Raw genomic sequence first — 24,487 nt, 5'->3', positions numbered from 1 at the left:
GCAGCAACTTGGAATTCTGTACATACCTTCACCAAGCATCACCATCTGCCTCTATACTCTAAATCCAGAGCTGGCTTTGCCACTGCAGTGCTGCAGGGCCTTATAGCCACCCCTAATGCCTTATAGAACCAGCCACCCTTCCTCAGCTTTGGGATTCTACCCAAGTGTAATGACTGCAGCAGTGTAACACGATGAACATAGTACAGTTTTGTACCTACAGTAAATGTAGATGTTCGAGTGTATACACTGCTGCAGTCCAGGTTACCCTCCCTCCTTTCACTCTTACTGGCTGGCACGTACCAATGTCTTCTACCCTTACTACCCATGGGGAGTATTTGCCGGTAGTTGTAAGTTGGTTTTTTTTTTTTTTTGCTTTTGCTTTTCTTATGTATGTTTTATTAGCAGTTGGAATTGCCTACCTATTTAGAGGCACCTGACATCTGGGGCAAGAAAAACTGAAGAAAATGGTGTCGGCTGCATCTTCTATACCTGTCACACTGGCGTCGGGGAGGAAGCGACAGCAACCGATGCCGGACCAAGACTTTGCAACTCAGGCCAACCGGGGAACCGCCTGACTGCAGGATAACCCAAGTGTAATGACTGCAGCAGTGTATACACTCGAACATCTGCATTTATGGTAGGTACAAAACTGTACTTTTCAACACAAAAATAAAAAATGGTTAAGCGCTTTCATCAGATATGACTTCATCAAAACCATGAGTTTAAAATGAATGAACATTTAAATATCTAAAATACAGTAATCACATGATCATTGTATTTTAGACCCACACTGTGAAAGTAGCAGACTCCAAATCCGACTTCAGACCAGTGACAAGTGGAGTACCACAGGGTTCAATCCTGGGTCCTCTCCTGTTTGGTATCTACTTATTTGAAGTACAGGCTAACACAGAAGGTCCTTGGCTAACAAACTTCGCAGATGACTGCAAACTAGGAGCCATAATTGAAACTTCTAATGATGTGGACATCCTACAAAAGGGTCACACTGAGACAGATGCCTGGTGTCAAAGTCATGGCTTCAAGCTCAATGCCAAAAATTGCATTGTCATCCCCTTTGGTAAAAACTCTTTACCCATGAACTACCACATAGGCAGTAGTCTACTTAACACCGGAAGTGTGGTAAAAGTCCTTGGGACACAGATGGATAGCAGTCTCTCCTTTGATAATCACATTGCCACATTAGTCAGAAAATCCTTCTACGTGGTACACCTCATCGCAAAAGGTTTCTCATCCAGGAAAAAAGAGGTCATTGTTCCCCACTACCCGGCACTCATTAGACCCATTATAGAGTACACCGCCCCTTTTGGTATGTACCTCACAATTCATCTACAATAAATGGAGAGGCTGCAGAAATACCTCACAAAGAGGATTACAGGCCTCAAACAGATGCCCTACGCAGACGGTCTCAAAAATCTCCAGCTTTATTCCTTCACATATCGCTTACTCAGAGGCAGTCTCTGCCTAACATACAAGGCTATGTCAAACCCAGAGTTGAAATCCCAATCCCTCTGAGCTACACGCTCTAGGGACCTAAACATTGTCACCACAATAAACAGAACATGCTGGAGGGATAGATTCCTGTCCCAGAGACTTCCCATACTCTGGAACAAACTACCTATCTATATCAAACAAAGCTCTTCATTAGCACTCTTCAAGAAAAATCTTGATGATTGGATGGGAAATAGGAAATTCACCCCGGGAGTTACTTCTATGGCTCTGCCCGACAGGGGCACAGGAAAATAATTTTCTTGGGTGGCGAAAGCCAGGGTACCTTTTTGGCTAGGCTTATATAGGCCCTAGGGCCAATAGCCTAGTACCTGACTGTGACCCTATAGGAAAGCACTTTTAAAGTGGTATTACCCCTTTTTATACACACAGCTTTTCTCTTGAGGACTGGCAAAATAGATGTACTGTCATTTATCCCTGGCTCAGATGTTGCATTTATTCTCAATTGCCATCTGAGCTCACTCTCCTTAATTTTGTTTATCACAGAAACCTCCCTTAACATCTTTTGTGATTCTTTCTAAAATACCAAATTTAAAATTAAAATTATTTCCTTGGCAGGTTCCATTGATATGTCTGAACAATCTATTGTTGTCACTATTCTTCACTGCATAAAGATGCTCATAAATACGTTTCTGTAAGTTTCTAGTAGTTTTCCCCAAATAAAAATAATCACATTTCACACACAGCAATGTATACAATACCAAGTGTGCCATAATTCCCAGAACTCAAAGATTCTTCTTGGGGGATCTCCTATAACAATACTACTGTTCAAATTGATGTATTTGCAGTAGTTACACATACCACACTTTTAGTCCCCCCCCCCCCCCCCCGTAAAGTTATTGGTGTCAGCATACCTTTTTATCGGGTGTTCTAATAAATTTTTCAGATTATTGCCAGTTTTAAAGACAAATCTCAGGCTTTCCCCTAATAATTCAAAACTTTCTGCATTACCTCTCAGAATAGTCCATTTTTTTGTTAGAATTTCCTTCAAAATGTCACTTTTACTGTCAGATTTAATAAACATAGCGTGGGGAAAGTTATCATGAACATTATTTGTATGCACCACTGTCCCTTCACTCAAACTCAGTAGGGGAACATATTTCGAACTCCATTCCTGTAAGATATTCTCTCTCATTTCAAAAAGAAATTTCTCTGGGTATCCCCTCTCTGAGAACATACTGATTAAATTCCCAAGCTCAAGTTGGAATGTGCTTAAATTAGAGCACATTCTGGCAGCTCTTACCATTTGGCCTTTTACAATAGTTATTTTAATATGAGGGGGTGTTGACTACTATAATCAAGATTATTTGAGAAGGTTGGTTTTCTAGACACTTGAGAAACTAATATACCATCTGCCTTAATTTTGAAGATGATTACATCTAAATAATCAACAGAGTCTTCCCAGTGTGTGTGTGTCTAAACTTAAAAAATGAATTCACATTATTAATATAATGGGCAAAATCATCTCTTTTGCTATCTTTCTTTTTCCATAAAATAAAGATATCATCCAAAAAGCTACGATAGACATGCCAACAATTCTCAAAACCTTTGGAAAAAAACATCTCTTCTCCCATGCAAACATGATGAGGTTCGCATAGGTAGGTGCACAATTAGCGCCCATTGCTACCCTTTTCACTTGTTTAAAAAAATTCATCCCCAAAAACCATATAGTTATTCTTCAATATAAACTCCATACTTTCTACCATAAAATTAGATAAACTGGGTTTGTGTGCTAAGTTCTACCCATGCCACTCTAAACAGTTCTAGTCCATCGTCACGTGGTATTGATGAAAAAAGGTCAACAACATCTGTTGTTGAAAAACACACCATTGTTATAAAACTTCTGCTTGATTTTAGTCAGAAAGTCCCATGAATCCTTTAACATACTCCACAGGTTTTAAATTTTGTTGTAATAACTTATCAATAAACACTGCTAAAGGGTGAGTAATACTGTTTTTAGCTGGCACTATCACCCTATAAGAGGGTTTGTATATACTTTTGCGGGTTTTCGGAATACAAATACCATGGAAATAGTTGGATGGTCATTTAAGCGGTAATTATAGGTCACTTCATTTATTACCCCTTGGTGTAAGGACTCTTCCAGGTAAAGTTGTACTCTCCTTTGTGCTGTTGAAACTTCGTTCAAGGAAACTGTTTCATATATCTTGGTATCATACAAGATGTTATACACATATCCTGATCATAATCAACTTTGTTTGCAATCACCATTCCTCTTCCTTTATCTGGCTTCATAACCCGAATTTCATCATTCTGTCTTAACTCGCATAGGACAATTGTCTCTTCCATACTAATATTATAAAACTTTTTATTAGAATGTTGTAGTTAGTAAATGTCATTAGTACAAATTTTCTCATCATTTGAAGTTAAAGGATGGAGGCGTGGATTAAAAACACTTTTCCTTATGAAAATTTCATAATTCTGCCCCAGCTATCTTTAAGTAACAATTGCAAATTCAGTTTCCTAACGAACAATTTCAATTCAATAAGTGTGTCAGCTAAATCATTATTTCTGTAAAGAATAACTTTAAATCCCTTCCTAAAAAGGGAAAAATGTGTGGGGGTAAGGTTAATATCAGTATAATTAAAAATGTTATAACCCCCATAACTCATAATTTTCCCTTTATATGTGCTGATAATTCTTAAATCCTTCCCTAGTTCCTTTGTTGGTTGTTTACTTTCTTTTTCCAACCCACTCTGTTCCCCCTGTTCGAATTCTTTTGTCCATGGAATTGTCCTAAAAAATTATTATATTTGTTTTTGTTCTTATTTTGTATATACTCTGACCTTCTAGGTCCTGAGTTACCATCGTCAAACACTTCCTCGTCTTGTAGAGAGGTTTGACTGGGATTTCTCCATGACCTATGGAATCCCCACACTGTCCCAACCAGCCCTTATTGTTGGTCTTGGTTGACATAATTTGAATTGCATTCATTGCCACCCAAGTATGCTTTAGGAAAAGGGGTATGCTGAATTATTTTAATATTCCAATGCATTCCTATCCAACTTTTTATTCTTTCTTCTCAAATTGTCCTTAACGTTGTTTTCTACCGTCTCAAACAACAAATCACACTGTTCAGCAAACAATTCCAAGGAACCATAATCAAGAATTTCATTATTTAAAACATTAGCTTTTTCTAACAGTCTTTAATCTTTTTCTCATTTAATCTCACAATAAACTGCATTAGCTCTATTCTATGACGATTAGACATGGTCAGAAGTTCATCAGTCTCTGACTGTCCCATTAATGGAGCATTAGGGAATTTAAACATCCTAAAGCCTTTCAGAACTGTTTTTCTGTTGATACTTTCTGTTCAAAACATATGGTCACATTGTAAATTCCTAACCTTGTTTAACAAGGTCTCAAATTCGAAGAAAAAACGGGAATAAAGTGCTCACCCAAAAAAACCCCAAAAAACCATAAAACAGTACAAAAGGAGCACCTCGGAAGAAACACCACGTTGTTACTGAGTTTAATCCTGTAATTCCACACTGAAACGAAGTGCAGTCAAATGTATTTTTTATTATTATTAATAATAATAATTTATTGCTGCAGTTTATTCATCCACCTAGGTTCCATTTGCCATCTAGTGGACAAATAGAATTTTGCTCCCTAAATTACAGTTTTGCTGCTCTTGTGGGAGGCTAGGTTAGAATACAGGGAATTATTTTGGGAGCTAACCTTAGATGCCACAAAGCCTCTTGGTTTAAATGAAGCAGTATCACTGGCCTCAGTACTAAAATTAAGAGCAGCAAAACTGTAACTTAGGGTGCAGTGTTCTATTTGACCACTTGATTGCAAATGGAACCCAGGTGGATGAATAAACTGCAGCAATGTGTATATTCCTGTAGTCTTTTATTTTAATTATTTTTTCTTCCATTTTAATCATTTGTATAATATTTATTTTTGGAATGAATTTTATTTTTTCACAATATTTATTTTTTTAAATGATGCTGGATTGTGGTAACCATTTGTTTATCTGCATTTTATACAAGTATGTTTTAGCAGTACTGTTTTAGTATTTATTTCTTAATAAGGTGTGCTTTGCGATTGGTTAGTGTTGATTTGTATGAGTATAAATGGAGGCACAATTAAATAGTATGCATTCATCTGAAGAAGTCCTTTTGGTGCCGAAAATGCTATTTAAAAGTTTTATGCGTTCATGTGGTTTACTGTTTGACTGTACTTCGTTTCATTGTGGAATTAAAGGATTAAATGCAGTAGCAGCGTGGTGTTTCTTCCAAGGTGCTCCTTTTGTACTGTTTTTAGGTCTCAAATTCATTTAGCTTTTCTTGAGATTTTTTATTACTACTCACAGTTCCAGTGCCTAGTAGCAGTCCCGTGTCTATCCATCTCTTAAAGCGCCCTCTTTTGTCTTGAACAGCATGACCGTATGTCTTTTGTCCACAAGGAATCGAATCCTTTGAGCCTTATTGGTCACACCACCTTTGGATTTTATTGTTCATTCTATCATTGATACCCAGGGGACTGATGGCATTTATCAACACTTGCCAATATAATTCATGCTTCTCGACATGTTTGCCAGTTATCCCCCCTTTTCAAAAAAAGGCATTTCTTCCAGTACAAAAAAAACAAAACTTAAAATGTGCACAAATTGCTGAATGTTTATATAAAGCATTATTACCACCTTTGTTCTTAATGGCATGTTGCTAAGTTCTGTCTTTCAAAGCCTTTAATGTTTTACCATTCAGGTTTTGAACTGCATTGTGGTAAATACATTACACCTTTAGTGTTGCAGTTAAATTTTCCGTTTGGGTAGACCAGATGTGGAAATGTGCCTTTAGTAAAATTGGCACCCTCAAAAACCTATCTACACTGACTGTAAGCACCATATTTGTACATACCCTTCGCAGCCATATGGACTTCAGAGTTCTCAAATCTCTTCTTAAGGTTAACCCCCGTTCTAAATACCAAAGTAGGGCTGTTGCCCAAAAGCATATCCAAACCCTGGACCTTAATAAAGCTAAACCAATTTCTTTTTAAAATGTCTTTAATTCTCCTCTGTAGCTTTATTGTAAACACATACCAATGCCCTGTGAAATGCATCAATATTGTCATGATTTATACTCAGTTCAATAGCTGTAACTCTCACATTTGGTCTTACTGCTGATATATCAAAACCATACCTCAAAACAGGTTTATAACAGTGAGACCTCTCAGGAGTAATTTCTCTTTCAGATGTTGTATAAAGTCTAAAGGGTAGTGTCTATCTTGAAACATCTGTGTTAGTGTTTACCTCTTCACCAAATTTTGTATCATCAGAAATCCGGTGTGACAATCTAATGAACTGAGCTTTAACCACATTCTTTTCTGCCATAAGGAGTGGTAACTGTAAAAAGTGCAGTAAACCGTTAGGGTATCTCTCTCCTATAAATAGTTAAAGAAAAACACCCACTCCAGCAGCTTTAGTAATTTTATAGTATCCAAAAAGTCAATTTCCATTGTGTTAAAATCCCCCTTTTGAAAGTCAGAAATGAAGTAGTTTTGTTGGTATAACTTAAAAATTCATTGAAACAATGAGAATTAGCTAACCATAAAATAAATAGTTCGTCCAAAAATCTCAGATAAACTGTGATGTTACTACCAAAACAGGAGGAAAACACAAACGTTTTCTCCTGCCACCATAAAATAATTGCAAAAAGTGAGGCTGCTGATGCCGTCATAGTTACCCTAGTAACTTGTTTGAAGTACTCACACTCAAAAACTACAAAGTTGTTCAACACAATGCCCTTGGCTTCCACCAGAAATTTGATAGCGCTGGAAGGCATCTTAGTACCATTTGTCAAAGCTTCATGAAACCATTGCAGCTCCTACTGATGTGGAATTACTAAAAACAAATCTTTCACATCAATAACCAAAAATGTAACATCTTCGTTGAACTGGACATGTTTCAGTTCATTAAAAAAATGTATTGTCGGTATCCTTTAGTACCTAAGGTTTATCAACAAAAAATGTTTTTAAGGTGTAATCAACATACTTGGCCAAAGGCTTGTTTCTAGAGCCTTCCGCTGCTACAATATGATGAAACGGAGGATCTTTTACTTATTCATAGATTTTTGGAATATCAAAACTTTTCGGTATAACAGGTTTGTAAAGTCTCAACTGATCATGCTTATTTGGACACAGTTAGCCTCTCTTTCCTCTACTCAAGTAAACCCACTGCTTTCTCAAGTCAAGAAAGTGATCCAGAGTTCATGTCTTCCAGCCCATTTGATACTACAGGTTTTGGGTTCAATTGCAGCAGCTATCACCCTTATCCCTTGACCAGGTTCCATATGAGAATCCTTCAGTGGACTCTTTCGACTGAATGGTCCATTCTCCAACATTCATTATCTACCCCAGTTAAAATCACACAAGTGTGCAAAAGGTATCTTCTGTGGGGAATTAATTTGAACCAGCTCTGCAAAGACCAGTTCTTTGTTCTTCCCCTAGCCAAGAACACAGTGACCACTGATGCCTTCCAGTTCAGGTGGGAGAGCACTACTTGGGCAGGACCATCCAAGGCACGTAGTTGTCTGAAGAGGCCAAGACGCATGTCAGTGTCCAGGAGATGAGCTGTCTTACTAGCGTTGCAGGCCTTTCAAGACATTCTCCCACCTGGGACAACTGCAGTACAGATGGGCAATATATCAGTAGTGTGGTACATCAGCAAACAAGGTGGAACCAGATCTTACCCTCTTTGTTGAGAAGCTATGAGAATATGGCATTGGATGATCTATTCCAATTTCTTTCTAATAGCAATGTACATTCCTGGGAAGTCTAATGTGACTAAAATCAACACTGAATGAAGAGCAGCCCAAATGGTGGAAGTGTTGACAACTCTTATTAGTTTAAAAAACAAAGTTTTTAATCCACATTATTAAAATCACCAAGAACAAAACCCAGATTGCGTACTGTTGACAAAAATAAGCGCATTAGTCTTACTATGTTCAGACTTCATCAGACAGTAATACTTTTTCACAGATCCCCTTTTATATCTTTCAAGTCATGTGATTGGATTGAAACTTTTAAACTTTTAAAGATACGTTGCATTGAGGAGAAACGGTGCTACTAAGTACGCATGCGATCATGCCAGCAGATGCCTAATAAACCTAAATATAAATAATATGATGAAAATAAGTAATATAAATAATGTAAATAGACTATATCACTACACTGCATGGCATTTCCAGTGTATGAATCAATGCCGAAAGCTGTAAAAATGTGAATGTATGTAAAGCTTTATGAAATTCCACTACCAGAACTGAAACACTAATCTGTAAAATTAAACCATTGAAATGTCTATGAAAGTAGCATAAATTTAACTGAAAAATAAATAATTAAATCCAGCTATATCATCTACTGAATAACCAAAATAATTCCATAAATACCAGTATATGTATGTGTGTGCCGTAAAGAAATGAGATATGTTGTAAAATGTGTAAACATGTCAAATAAAAATGATAATGTAATGAAATGGCAAGATCAAGGACACAGAGAAATGATAATGCTCCCATATAAGTTTTAATTATCTCTGAAATGCTTTCATTTTTAATTCGCTGATGATGGATATCATATAATTTAATCCTGGTGGCACAGATGAATTTGAATGCAATTGCCACCACAGTTCTCTTTGCACCAACTTAATATTCCAAGGTGCTCCTGTAGGATTACTGTCCACCTTTTCTAATATAAAAAAACAAAAATGTATGGTCTCTGTCTTTGGCAGTATGCTTATACAATGCATTAGTAGTAACTTTTTTTTCTTAATAATGTTCATGGAAAAATATCATTGTCCGATGAAGTCTGAACATAGTAAAGACAAAAGGTGCTTATTTTTGTCAATAGTACGCAATTATTTTTGTTAATAGTATGCAATTTTGTTTTTTTTCTGAGTGATTTTAATAGCGTGGATTAAAAACTTTTTTTTTAGACTAACAAGAGTTGTCGACACTTTTGTTTGGGCTGCTCACTGTTCAGTGTGATTTTAGTCAGTTTGGTTTTAATTGTGACTGAAGACCAACTAAGCAGGTTCATTCTGATGCCTCATAAGTGGTATGTCAACACCAATGTGGGGGAGAGAATTTTCCATCAATGGGGTTACCCATGCTGTGATCCATTTGGCTGTCCCTTCAACAAGCGCAGCCAGTTCTTTGCCCTGATCCCTCCATTGGGGGAGTCACCAAGAGATGCTCTAGTTCACGACTGGCCCTCCAGTCTCCTTTATGCTTTTCCACCCTTGGAATTAATTCAAAATTTCTTCAGAAAGCAGGTCAGTTGAAGAGCACAGTTATCTTCATTGCACCTTTTTAGCCTCATTAGATTTGCTTCCTCTTCCTTTGGTTTCATCTTCATCATCTACCCTGGATTCTGGGTACAACCCCAGACCTCCTGTCTCACCTGACAGGTTATGACTTATCTAGACATAACAGGCCTCAAACTGACCGCATGGTTTCTCCAATTCCACTGATTTCAGACAGCCCAGACTCTGCTCTCCGGTCCGTCATATTTTGTTTTCTCTCCAGTCTTCTACTAGAAAGGCTTATAAAATTAAATGGAAAAGATTTGCCTTCTGAGCCCTTAGCAAAGATTTGTATTCTTTCTCAGTGCCTGTGCCTTTGATCATTGAATTTTTAACTTCAGTCTTCAGTGAAGGGGATAGTTTCTCAACTATTAAAAGTTCAAATGGCTGCCATTTCTAATTTCCACCTGGGTGAAAATAGCTCTACCTTAGCCTCATACTATGCAAGGCCTTTCTTAAGGGAACTTTTTTGCTTTAGGCCTTCCTTAAAAGATCCTTCTCCTCCTCTGGATTTAACTGTAATGCTTCAGGCCTTAACTCAATCCCCTTTGAACCTTCAGCCAAAGAGGATCTTAGGTTTTTGTCATGGAAAAAAACATTCATTTTTCTGGTTGCTATTAAATCAGCTAGACAAGTATCTGAACTCCACCCTCTGTCTTCAAAACCTCCTTATTTGATTTTTCACATAGATGGTGTCCTTGCAAACAACCCATCCTTTGTACCTAAGGTAGCTTCTGAGTCGAACATAAATAAGGTCATTAATCTCCCAGTTTTCTTTACCCACTTTTTAAATGAGAGAGTATATGCTGCACCTTTTGGATGTACATAGACAACTTTGCTTTTGCCTTCATAGAACCAAAGACTTTAGAAAATCTTATCAGTTATTTATTTCCTTTTTTCCTAACAAATTGTGCAAACCAATATCTAAAGTACATTGGCCAAATGGTTGACTGATTGTATAACTTTATTCTGTGATAAATTAAGATCACCTATACCTAAACCTCATAGAGCCCATTCCACGAGGTCTATGGGGGTTTCTTCAGCCTTTTGGTCAAGATCTTCATTAGATGATATTTGTGTAGCTGCACTTGGGCTAAACCTCACTTTTCCTTGTTCATTACAAGTTGAATTTAATTTCCATGAACAGAGCGGCCTTTGGCTCAACAGTGCTTCGGAATTTCTTTCCATAAAGGCATCCCACGGTTACAGTAGCTGGGCACTATGTCCCATCAGTTGAGGAATGAATGAAAAAGTATCATCAGATAAGGCTATGTACTTAATAATGTTCCGTCTGTGTTGTCCATTTTCATTCTTCCTCAACTTCCTGCCGACCTACCTTCCATCATTTGCTGCTAGAAAGATCTAAAAGTTTTATAGGAACCCCTTTACTTGGCTTGAGCTCCAGCTTCTTTTATCCTTTCTACTTCTGTTTTTTTCTGTAATAGGTTGCCGTGTTATTTCTAAGGGCAGCAAACTCGATTTGAAGTACGTTTGGATGGCGGGGCATTATGGGTAAATGGAAGAGTTCATGGTTCTAGGATCCGATGAGCTGATAGAAGCATCCGAGTCAGATCTGAGTGTCGGAGCCAAACCAGTCAGTTGAGGAAGAATGAAAATGGACAGCACAAATGGAATGTTATGGTAAGTACATAACTTTTTTTTTTTCTGCTGTACGAAAGAAACTGGATGGAGCAGTCCATATTAATTTTACGAAAACACAAATAAGCAACTGGGCTAGTTTCATACAGAAGGAGTTGTTAATTGAAAGGGCACATCATGTGAATGCTCCACACCTGGTCATGAGAAAGCAGCCATGCCCTCTAATAGAAAAGATGAAATCCTACCAGCAGATAAAGTAGATTCTGACAAAATTGTGGCAGAAGATCAAAGTACTTAAAGTTGAAGACTGTAGAGTGTTTGTGGAAAATTATTACTCATTATACACCAGGCAGAAGAGGAATAAATTTATTCCGGCAATCGGGGAATGTTGAGAGGCAGGTGTGAGAGTCAAGCTGCTGTATCCAGCTGTCTTCAGAATATTTTTTTCCTGCAGGGTCAAAGTCATTTTTTATGCATGCTAATGAAGAAGTACAAAAGTCTGCCCAACAAAAAGTGAGCTATCAAACAGAAGGGACTCTGCTTCTTATTCTTCTGAAAATAAACCTCATAGAGAAATCTTTTCCAGTGTTCCAATGCAAAATGCTTGAGAGACTGTGAAAAGCACAAGTTAATTGGAAGAACATGGAGTACATTGGAAATGAAGCAGAGACTGGAGCTGAGAGATGGAGTTCAACAGAAAGAAAATTACCAACTCTGAAATTGATGAATAAATGTGAGATTACAAACCATCCGTTACATTTGTGAAATATGACAGAAAAGAAAACCTGGAAATATTGGACTGTTTTGACTTTGTTAAACTTGTAGTGGACTCCAAAGCATATGGCCTATTTCATGTCATTAATGTTTGGCAGAACATTAAGGAGAGGTAAAGAGGAAGGGAAGAGCTAACTTGTAAGCAAAACAGTTTTTGTTCTTAACAGTATTTTTATAAAACATGAGATGTGCTACATGTTATGTAATAAAAGATTTTCAGTTATTTTTGTAGGTTACAGGATTACTGAAGTAAACAGGCAGGTGCTCTTTTTTCCTTCCTTCCTTGTTTAGTTTTAAGAAATGTAGCCACTGCAGTCTGAAAAAGAAAAGAAAACATGGACAAAAGCATTTTAAGATAATAGACTGCAATCTTAGGTTGTTTAGGTGAGAGACAGGTTGTAAAAGTGTATAAAGCATGATGTAAGTAAAATTTATATGATTTTGATTTGCTTTCGCATGGGGGATTTACTGGATTAAGGCCCCTGGCTTGATCTAACAACAAGTTTTAAGTGGAAGCTAGTAAATAAAAGAACATTGAATGTAATGAAAAGTTTTCCTTTAGCAAATAAATATTCACAGTGGTACATAAGAAGCTTGTAGCTGAAGGCAACTGACTATCCGGTTCTCATGTTTCTGTGGAGACAATCTGGTAAGAGGGCAATAAAATCAAACTACCTTTTTCTTTCAATGGTTGAATGATCATGTTTTCTGAAAGTATTCAAGTTATTTTGTAGTTTTGGAAGAGGAATTAATTATTTGAATATGTACATAGTGTAGTGTGTTTGTATTAAGTTCATAGGTTAGGTTAGTGTTCTGGGGGGGAGGGTTTGTTCTTTTGTGTCAGTGTTTTCATTAAAACAAATAGTCTTGCAAGATGTGACATAAGTTCAAATGGATAGGATAAGAAACTGTGTAAAAGCTCAACCTGACAAATGTTAGTGTATGCATGTAACACAAAAGCTGAAACTAGATATTTAAAAAAGTTACTATACATAAAAGATGGGAATAATAACTTCTTTTAATGGCAACACTTTCTGTGTTATCTTTGAATGTGAATGGTCTAATGGGTGTATATAGCAAATAGCTGTGTTACAGGAGACACATTTGGAAAGAGATGGGCATGTGGATTTGATTAAGAAAGGATTTCAGGATGGCTTTTCAGCAGACTATCCAGACAAAGGAAAAGGGGAGTACTGTAATTGCTAGAGGATCTCCAGTAGTGATAGAAGAGGGATAAAAACATAATAATGGTAGATTTGTAGTAGTAAGGAGCTATTGGCAAGGGAGGAGTATTATGCTGTCAGGTATGTATACCACACCTAAAACTGCTACAGTGGAGCTTAAGACAATTTTGGGATAAATAATTAGCTTTTAGCAGGAAATTTTACGTATAGGTGGTAACTGCAAGTTATTTTACAACAGTGAGGATGTATGTGGGGGGCCTAGATGGGAAAATATGACAAGAGCCAGTAGATTTTTGAAGAAATTTATTAAAATATTTAGCATGGAAGATGTGAATTCAGTAGTGGGATTTCAGAGATAATTTACATGTTATTCCCAAAGGTATAAAAGCTGGACTAGACAGAAATTACATTTCACAGCAACATGTGCATTTAATTGGAAGTTTTATACGCATCCAGTAACTATTTCAGATCACGTGCCAATATTAACTAAAATAAAAATGCAGGGTAATTAAAGAAAAATGATATTGACACTTCCCAATCTATCTGTTAAATAGAGAGGAATTTAATTAATGGATAGTGGAAATTATTTGGGTTATTAGGAAAGATTTTTTTTCAGAAATAGAGCTAGGGAGTGGGATAAAATGAAAGTGGAGTTTAAAAATAGGTAGAAATAAAAGAAAATGAGGAGGGATGGTTAAAGTAGTAACATAAATTATTTAGTCACACTGACAAAGGTTAAAGTATTGCAGAATAGGGGGAATCCCACAGAACAAAGAGGCACAACTGCTGAGTGCTAAAGAGAAAATAAGTGACTACTTAGATAGTATGCATGAGTTTAGAAAGATTGCTGTTCAGCACAAAAGTTTTTAGCACAACTGCTCAGGCAACAAAAATAGAAAGGTTGTTCCCAGGCTTAGGGAGCCTATAACAAGGAAAGTAACCAGAGATCCTATAGAGTTATTAGAAATATTTGGAAATTTTATAAGAATCTGTATAAAGCAGAGAAATGTTGAAGTCAAGACAAAGTTCAAAAGGAAATGTCTATGTAAGAATTAAATATGCCAAGGTTCGAGGTAGATGAGGGTCAGTTATTAACAGTTAGGATAGGAGTAGACTAGGTAAAATGGTGATGTGTAAGCACTCTACAGGAAAGTCTCCAGGAATAGATAGTATTCCTATAGAAGTGTGGAAGATGGGAGTGAAGAAAATAAAGATATGAAAGATTTTGTTTAACACCATTTTAAAAGGAGAAGTACAGCATCCTGGAAAAAAGCTATGGTGGCTGCAATGCCTAAAGAGGGTAAATACCCAGCAGATCCATCTTCATAGTTGCCCATTTTTATTCTAAATTATGATTGTTTGTAATGTCTAAAAGAATGACAAAGTTGATGCCAGAATTAATAGTTACAGATCAGTGTGGTTTTGTGGAGGGAAGGCAACCATTTGACATTAACAGAACGATGATCCAGAGGGAAGCAGGATGTAAGAAAATACCACAACTGTTGTTGGGTCTTGTTGCAGAGAAAGCATTTGACAGAGTAAGCTGGGACTTTGAGTAGGGCAATGGAAGCATTTGCTTTCCCTAACACATGACTAATGTTAATTAGGAGACTATATGAGTGATTGGAGGCAAAAACTAAAGTGTAGGGGGGTTCTTCTGATAAGTACTGTTTAAACATAGAAACCAGGCCGGGATGTCTTCTTTCACTTTGATGTTTGCATTATGTTTAGAACCATTGGCAAAAAAAATAAGGGACTTAGAAATTTAAGGCTATAATTGGTATGTTTATCAAGAAAGTTGGCTTTATTTGCAGATGATACCATTTTCTACTTGATAAAACCAGAAAAGGACATTTCAGTTTTGTGGAACATTCTGAGACAGTTTCAGGTCTTTTTTTGGAATACAAGAAGATAAAACAAAGGCAATGGCTATAAACGGTGTACCCACACAAGAATTGGTTCAGCAATACCCATATTTATGGAGACATGATAAACTTATGTATTTAGGAGTATGGGTTAAAAAGGATTCTGCTAGGAAATTGGAAGCTCTGTTTCATGGGTATGAATAGCAAGATGTAAGGAGTGAAAATGTTTATAGTCCTCTTCGTTGTAGACACATGTCAGGCATATTTTTTTTCAGTCAGAGACAAAGTTGTGGATGACAACTAATAGACTTGAAGGATTTCTTCTGGGAGGGAAGAGGGCAAAATAAGTTGATCTTTCCAATAGAACAAGGTGGTTTGGGTTTACCTGATTTGAAGGAGTATTCCAGAGCTACACAGTTGAGGCTTATTCAGAAGTTTTGATCAGCTGTTCATTTCTTGTGAAGGTAAGAAGGTACAGCTTGTGTCAAAGTAGACTATTTCCAAACGATTATATAATTTATTACTTTCTGTAACTCTCACCACAACAAAACTATTCCAGGCAGGATCGTGGCTCTCACTGTACCAGGGCCTTGGCCTCCTCTATGGCTTTTTGAAAAGGGTTGGATTTGAAGCATTCTCGAAACAGCAGTTTGGTGTTTGTGCATACTTTTACAAAGCAGTATAAAGTAGATTCCTTCACCAGGTCTAGGACAAGCTTTGCTAGGACCATTCCCTGGGGCCCCCCTGGACCCTTACCCTTTCACCTCTCAATTACCTTAAGCTATGGTAATCTATTCATATAGTATAGTATAGACTGCTGCAGCAGTGGTAAATATGAAGACTATAGTATAGTTGTATAGGTAGACTTAGTATGACAGTATGTTTTCGAATGATCACTGCTGCAGTAGCCTGTCCCGCATCATACTTGTTTTTTTGTGTTTTTTCTGTCAAGATGCAGATATATGTTTTGTTTCCCCTAGTAATGTCCTCTCTTGGATTAGCCTCATTCTCTCAAACCTTTCATTTACTCAGCTCAAGCTGATGAATGGTTTGGGCATGTGGAAGGTGCCCTGAAGCTTTGGAAACTGTCCAGATGTTACATCCTGTGCAAGATATAACCCATATAGCTCAAGCTACTGTAGGAATGCTCCTTCGAACTTCTGTTTATAGTAAGTTTACGAACACAACTGTACTTTCTCTTGTTTGACCCTAGTGGTACCAAAATATATTGGTTCAGCTCATCAGTACATAAGTTGCTGTCCTTGTGATCATGTTGAATCAAAGTTCTGTGTAGACTATCTTTGCTCCTTTTATGGGTGTCCTTTGCTTGTCTGCAGATTTCCTTGTATTGTAAATTGTTAAAGATTAATTCAGTTTCTTACAGGGAAGAAAATCCTATGTGGCCCACCTAATCACAAAAGGGTTTGCATCCAGATCGAAAGAGGTCATTGGGCCCCTCTATGCATCACTCATCAGACCCATCATAGAGTACAATGCCCCATTTGGGATGCTCCTTACAAGACACCTGCAACAACTGGAAAAACCACAGAAGTACCTCACCAAGAGGATCACTGGCCTCAAGCAGATGCCCTGTGCAGCTCGACTGAAGAAACTCCAGCTGTACTCTGTTGCATACCGCCTACTCAGAGGTGATCTCTGCCTGACATACAAGGCCATGTCCATCCCAGAGTTGATGGACATGCTCCACCTAAAGAAAACCATATCCCCCTCGAGCCACACGCTCCAGGGATCTAAACCTCACCACAACAATAAATAGGACGTACTGGAGGGATATAGTCCTGTCCCAGAGACTTCCCATGCTCTGGAACAAGATTCCAATCTATATTAGACAGAGCTCCTCGCTAACCCTCTTCAAGAGAAACCTTGACGAGTGAATGGGAAACAGAAAGTTTACCCCAGGGATCACTTCAATGGCACTGCTGGACAGAGGCACAGGGAACTAATCTAAGGGGGCGGCGAAAGCCAGCACATTCTGGCTAGGCTTTATAAATGCCTTCGGGCAGATAGCCTAGTACCTACCTATGAACTGTATCGATCAACAGGGATCTATACTGATACCTTTGCTTGACTGATGTCATTCTGTGGACAAAATATTGAAATGCCGATCTTCAATTGTACCTGTGGAGGTTCAGAAGTTGAAAAAAAAATGAAAAAAATAATTCTATTTGATGACTCATCAAGTGAGGAGGAGGATTTTTGTACAAGGAAATTTCATTTTCCTCTTTGCCAGGATTCTCACAAATTATTTTTTCACAGCTGTCTAGGTCCTCAGAAAGACATTTATTTCATGGAAACATAACATTTAATGGAAAATATATTGGTTTGCCTTTGACTAGTTTATCTTCCTTATTACTGGAGACAGAGAAATAATGAAGCTTTTAGATGCATAGTGGAAGATGTTCATCATTAGATCACTGTTTGCAGTAGCATAAGCTGGGTGGATTATATCCCATTAAAAATGTGACAACCAGGCATCATACAAAACTTTAGGGTACCTTCCATGCACCCTAACCATTGTACAGCTTGAGAAGATATGTATACAGTTAGTAATTAGGTGGTAAAATCTTCAGGACTTTCTTGCTGTCAGAATGGACTCTTCAGGCGGGCTTCAAGTGATCAACAGCTGGCTAGTGCCTCACCAAGCCAGGGTAGAATAAGTAACCCTTACAACATTTTGTTTAGGCTGGGAATTTGCTTGTCACTAAAAAGTTTGTCACAGATTAATTATTGTCAGTTTTACCTGTTTGGGGAAAAACTGTTTTAAAAATGATTTTTTCCAAAACGTTCTGGTATCTTTTTGTTGAAAATTAAAGAAAGCAACTTGGACTTGATTTTTGAGGGTTGTCAATTACAATTTTACCTTAAAACTTTAAAAATCATGTCAGGTGGTTCACAGAGTATTGAAGGCTTTGCTACCTGCTTATCAGGCATTTTTCTGTGCTAGAACATGGAGCAGGCTTCAGGCTGTTTTGTTTACTCCTACCATCCACACAACGTTATTTTACAGGCTTGACTTTGTTGTGGCCAACTCAGGTACTTCGACCACGCCTCGTCTTCTTTCCATCTCATTGGCATTGCTTCTTGAGAAGCTACTAAGGATTGGGAAATGGACACTGCCTCTGTATCTGTCAAGATGTCTTCTGCAGGCAAGGGATCACTACTCGTCAGTCTTGGCAAAATACTGGATGATGTTTTACCACAAAACAGACCTAAGGTGGCAGATTCCTGGGGCAGAGCCCCATCATTGGGGTCTCCTGGGAAAAGAAAACAGACGTGTCTTCTCCTTCACATCATATGGACAGAGGAGATTGACTGGGTTTTGCTAAGGATTGATTTCAAGCCTTTCATTCTTTAAATTCTGATTCTTTACTAAATTTTAAAAGAAAGAGATTACCCTCTCTTTCAGATACTGCTTCCCGATCTGAAGGACAGGGGTTAGACTGGGATTGTATAACTCCAGGTTATACACTACAGGAAGGGGAATCCGATTCTGACGAAAGTTTTTATGCAGATTGCCCCCTGAAGATTTTTCTTTTTCTTTTTCTGAATCTATAGCCCGAATGAAAGATTTGTTTAGTGGGAACAGAGTAAAATTCAAGTATCCCAACAAAAATATAACTTATTACAGCTGGGTTTTCCTCAGCATGCAGTTCTTTCTGTCGTACCAGCATTAGAAGATGTTCTTGAAAGCTGCAGTATGCTTAACCATCTGCCCCTAAAAAATCTGATAGATTATGTAAGCTTTCTTAAACTTGCAGGCTTCTGACTTTTAAATCCCAAATCAGACCTTGCAGTCTTTGGCAAAAACCATCTTTTACCAAACGTTTTGTGAATGCTAGCATTTTTCTTCCCAACAAAGATGGGAAAGTTTTTGATAGATTTGGGAAGAAAATACATTCTTCTACCTGAGCCTTTAGAATTCTGAATTGTAGGACTTGTATAGGTTCATAGGTTCATAGATTAGTACTAAGCTAACTGCCCTTGCGAGCTATTTTAAGCCTAGCCAATTATACCTTGTGAGACTCAAACCCTGCACCTTGTATTTGTAAGGCAAACACCTTAGCCATTAGGCCAGTATGACAAAATTTTTATGTTAGCTGCATTTTCAAATATGGGAAAGTTAACTGCTAACATTTCCTTCAGAAATTAAGGCATCTGTGAATTTATTAGCTTCTTTTTCCCAGGTAACAAAATATTCTGAAGTGTTCTTATGATTTATCTGATGCTGTATTCAGAACAGCTGCTACTATTGAATCAGTAATGAGAAGGTTAGCTTGGGTACATACATAACATTTACTACAGGATGTCACACTGGTTCTTGAATGGTCCCCTCTTTAGATGAGGGTGGTATGGTCCTTCTGCTGCTGAAGTACTGAGAAAGTGTAAAAGAGGGATGTTGAATCTGATTGTTACTCAGATTTTTCAACCCTCCTTGCCAGAGTTTAATAGGACCGTCCTTTCCAATTCAGGTTGCTTTTATAGGAAAAGAGACAGTCTCAGCAAGGTTCAGGCAAACAGAATTTCAAAAAGCAATAGTTGAGAGAGACAAAAAAGAAGGGAGAACTTCCCAAAACAAGTGACAGTCGAGCAAGGCTACTTATGTGCTTTTCAGTGTTTTACCTCTTCCCACCCTGGCATCCCACTAAATTTTTCCCAAAGTCTAAGTCTTTATTTTCCTTAGTGGCATTAAATAACTTCAGACAAGTTGATTTTGAGAGTCATTCAAAAAGGATACAATTAGCAGTGGCAGTCCCTCATTTTCAGGTGAATTCCTCCTTATCCATCAACTCAAATTCTCTATTTCTTCCAGTCGTGGAACAAATACTGTTTCTATTGGTAAGAAAGGAAATGCTTGGAGACCAGTCCTAGACATTTCTTTTCTAAGCCTTCATATCAAAGTCTCAAATTTAAGATGTTTTTCCCTTTAGTGTCTGTTGCCTCTCATCTATCAACTCTTTTCGGTGTTTTGGTAAATCTAGTTTTTAAATTTGCCAATAATATCTCAGTTCTCAAAGACGTCAGATATTTTTTTTTAATTTTCTGTCTGTTTTGCTTTTTCATTTCTGTATCTTACCCTTTGTTCAGTACAGCTCCAAGAGTGTTCACAAGGTGTGTGGAACCTGTAATAGAACATTGCAGGTTGCAAGGCATTTGCATTTTCTATATTTAGGTGATGGTCCTATATTTGCAGACTGTCAAATGTCGAGAATCTCTCTCCTTCTCTACTTAGTCTGGGGTTCCAGGTGGACATAAAGAAATTTCTCATTCCTTCTGACAGGATGATGTTTCTGGCTTGCCTTCTGCATATATCTCTCCTGAGAGATTTTCTTCCTTAGAACAAAGTGTACCTTTATAAGGAACTGCTTTGTTTTCCACAAATAGTCTCTGAATTCAGTGTGGGAATATCTCAGGTTTCTGGTTTCTTTTTTTCTGATGTTCTTCGTGTTTCACTGTTGCTTGCAGTCATTACATTTGGGTAATCTGCTGGCAGGTTGCCCTCAGTCGGCCTGATTAACAAAGTCTTGGGTCCTGCGTCGGTTGCTGTCCCTTCTTCCATAACATCAGGTCATCAGGGGTATAAAACATGCAACTGATGCCGTTACATCAGTCTTTCTTGCCGTACGGTGCCCGAAGCAGAAGCAGTTCGCAAGTGCAGGTCGGCCAACTCCTGAAATTTTCGTTTTTGAGTTTCAGAACCGAAGTATTCAACTAAAAAGCTAAGTACCCCGTTGGGGAAACTTTTTCTTGCTCCTTACCGATGTCAGTAAAAGTTAATTGCATTACTTGTGGAAAGCAAATACCTCATAAGGATTTTCATTTGTACTGTATTCCTTGCCTAGGCCCTGACCACAACGTACCCTGCTGTCGGTTTTGTGCCAAATTTAATCAGCGCACTATTAAATGTTGGTATATTTTTGCCTCTAAATATTTTGGCTCACGCTTTAATTGTCCTGGAAAACAGCTTTCCTTTTAGCAGTCACTTCAGCTAGAAAGATTTCCGAATTACAGGCTCTTATGGCAGTGGAGCCTTTCATTATTTTTCATGCGGACAGGGTGTGTCTCAGGACCAATCCATCCTTCATGCCTAAGGTGGTATCCAGTGTGGCTCTTAATCAGACCATTCATTTGCCAACTTTCTTTCCCAATCCACAGAACAGGGGGGAGTGGATTCTGCATTCATTGGATGTACACAGACAACTTAGATTTTACTTATAACAGGAAAAAATCTCTAAGTAAATCTGAACAATTACTGGTGGCATTTTCTGCAGGGGCAGAGGGAAAGGCTGTTTCAAAGCAGACTATTTCCAAATGGATAAGCCATTGTATTCATTTCTGCTATATGCACCATGGTAAAACTATCCCCCAGGGGGGATCAGATCTCAGTCCACCAGGGCTGCATCTACTTCTACAGCCTCTTTCAGAGGTGTTCCTACCAGAGACATTCTAGAAGCTGCTACCTGGAGCTCAGTTCATACGTTCACCAAACATTACCATTTACCTTTCTTCTCTAAATCCAGAGCTGGCTTTGCCACTGCTGTCCTGCAGGGCCTTATAGCTGGTACTAATGCTGTATAAATCCATCCTCCCAACCATAGCTTTGGGAATCTACCCAAATGTAATGACTGCAATAGTGAAACACGAAGAACATAGTACAGTTGTGTACACTTACCATAAATGTAGATGTTCGATTGTATTCACTGTTGCAGTCCTGGTTACCCTCCCTCCAACCCCCTGTTTTTCTCTTACTATACCTCTACTTTCTTTTACTATGCTTAAAAGCCTTTTTGGTGTATTTGCTTTTGTTTTGAGGTATATATTTTTGTGCTTTTAATTAGTTAACTATTTGGCTCCCCATTTGGGGGGCACCTGACAATCTGGGGCAAGAAAAGCTGATCTAAAGGCGTCGGCTGCATGTTTTATACCCTTGATGACCTGACGTCATGGAAGAAGGGACAGCAACTGACGCAGGACCCAAGACTTTGTTAATCAGGCCGACTGAGGGCAGTCTGCCAGCAGATTACCCAAATGTAATGACTGCAACAGTGAATACACTCGAACATCTACATTTATGTTAAGTGTACACAACTGTACTTTTCTCACTATTCCTTTAGGACCCTTTTAAGACCTTTGGTTTTACAGTATCTATGTGAGCTGTTATCCTATGGCTTTTCTTACTTATCTATCAATATTCTCCCATCTGACATCTCTGCTTGGCTACCCGTAGATCCCCCATTTTCTGCCAGCCTCAAGCTAAATAATTTTTGAGAGGGGTTCTGCATATTTGCCTATCTAGAGCTCTCCATGGTCTGGGCCTGTGGAAGGTGCCCTTAAGATTTTGAAGTTGGACTGTTGTAGCCTATACAGGGTATAACGCGTATAGCTAAGGCTTCTGCAGCAGTCATAATTCGGACATCTACTGTTATGGTAGGTTTACTTACAAGACTGTACTGTATTCTGAAATTACTTCTGTAGCATTTTCCATTACAGATCATAAAAGTTAAAACAGTCTTACTATCTTTACTGTAAGAGGAAATCTTTTGAAATTATTTTTTTCATAGGGAAGTACGATTAGGCAGAAATGGTGTAGAAGAAATAAAACGGCATGCTTTCTTCAAGAATGACCAGTGGACTTGGGAAAACATCAGAGAAAGTAAGTTATAGAACACATGTATTGAAAAAATGTATATGTGTATGTTAGTGTCTACCATTGTTGTTATATGGATTTAATGAATAGAAGTTCTGCATTTCCTCAGAGACCTAATACAACTGCTTTTTGTGAATTTACTATTTGTAAGATTCTGACCGCAGATCTAGCAGTGATGGAATTAAGCTATCGGTGATAGTTTGCCTTAACCATCTTATTGTGCACTTACAGTAGTAGTTTGGACTTTGATGCTCAGAATTCCTCGTGACGGCTTCATTTACTTTTTGTTTTTTGATATCCAAAAATAAATAAAAGTTGCTTAAAAAGAAATATGGCTATGCAGCTTCAAAGCCGGTCACTTAAATAAAATGCAGACCAATTATTTCAGCTTCTCCACAGGAGTGGTTGCAGAGTACATAGAAATATTTATTGAATCACATTTGCCTTTTCTTTATGCTTAAATTACCCGATTCTTGAGAATGTATCCTGCCCAAGAGTCTGTCTTTGCATGACAGGTAAATTTCAGCTCACTAAGTAGAACGTGGGCAAAATATGATGATTGCTACGTCACTCCCTTTTCCATAATCTCTGTCTTGGGGGCATTTTTGCTATTTTCTTGTTTATAAGTATCTTGCTTGGTAGTTTTGTTTTGTTAATTCCAGGTAAATCTGTATTGCACAAGCATTTAGTGACATTTTGTAAATTTTCTTTCATTCTGCTAAATTTTGTGTGAATTAAGAAACTGTAGTCGTAAGTTCATCTTAGACACAAACAGCTGCACATTGCTAGAACATTTTCACCTTAATGACATTCAGAAAGTACATATTGTTTTTACCTAACTAGTGCTATTTTACAGTAGCTCATTATTAGTGGTGCTTTCAGTGATTGGTGCTCTAGGTGATGAGTGTCTGTGAATATCACTATAATGTTTGTCCATGTCAGTGTAACAAAATGTTGTTTTGGTTAAGGAGATGTGAAGTTGCAGCACACTGTTGTTAAATACAGCATTTGTACCTTCTACGGCCCACACTTTAGTATAAGCTACTTCACTTAATTCTCCTATGCAGTGTTGCACTGTAATTGTGCTGTTAGGATATTTCATAATAGCAGACTTTATCCATATTATCACCCCCCCCCCCCACACACACACACACACACACACACACACCTTAAAATCTGCATTCACTTTTTTTTTTTTCTTTTTCTTTCTTTTTTTTTTTTTTTTTTTTAATAAAGCCTTTTGGCTTTTCCCGGTTAGGGGTCGCCACAGCAGAACTCCCGTCCGCTAATGATTGGCAGTGGATTTTAATGGTGCCGAGTTGCCAGCCCGACACCCAACCTTCAAAGAAGGCACGCCCATTCACGCACCACCTACCTGCATGTCTTTAACGTCACTCGACCACAGGGAGGACATACAAACTCCACACAGAAGTTGTTCCAGCCAAGAATAGAACGGGAGAACCTCTTGCTGTGAGGTGACAATGCTAACCACTGTACCACCGAAGATCTTAAATCACAACTGAAGCAATAACACAGGTGCACATACATTAATATA

At 38.0% G+C, this 24,487-nt stretch overlaps 1 protein-coding gene across 1 annotated transcript in view; it reads left to right on the top strand.

Annotated features, from left to right (window-relative positions):
- Nucleotides 1-24,487, top strand: part of ROCK1 (Rho associated coiled-coil containing protein kinase 1) — a 4,526,103-nt gene that overhangs the window by 1,869,232 nt on the left and 2,632,384 nt on the right. The window contains exon 9 of the mRNA XM_044065727.1: nt 22,847-22,938. Coding sequence (XP_043921662.1) covers nt 22,847-22,938 — 92 coding nt within the window. The remainder of the gene's footprint in view (nt 1-22,846; nt 22,939-24,487) is intronic.

This window comes from Protopterus annectens, chromosome 3.part0, assembly GCF_019279795.1.
Source record: "Protopterus annectens isolate FY-2018-M chromosome 3.part0, PAN1.0, whole genome shotgun sequence".
Classification (NCBI taxonomy): Eukaryota; Metazoa; Chordata; order Ceratodontiformes; family Protopteridae; genus Protopterus; species Protopterus annectens.
The sequence above is the reverse complement of the archived record's forward strand: the minus strand, read 5'-3'. Positions and strand labels throughout refer to the sequence as shown.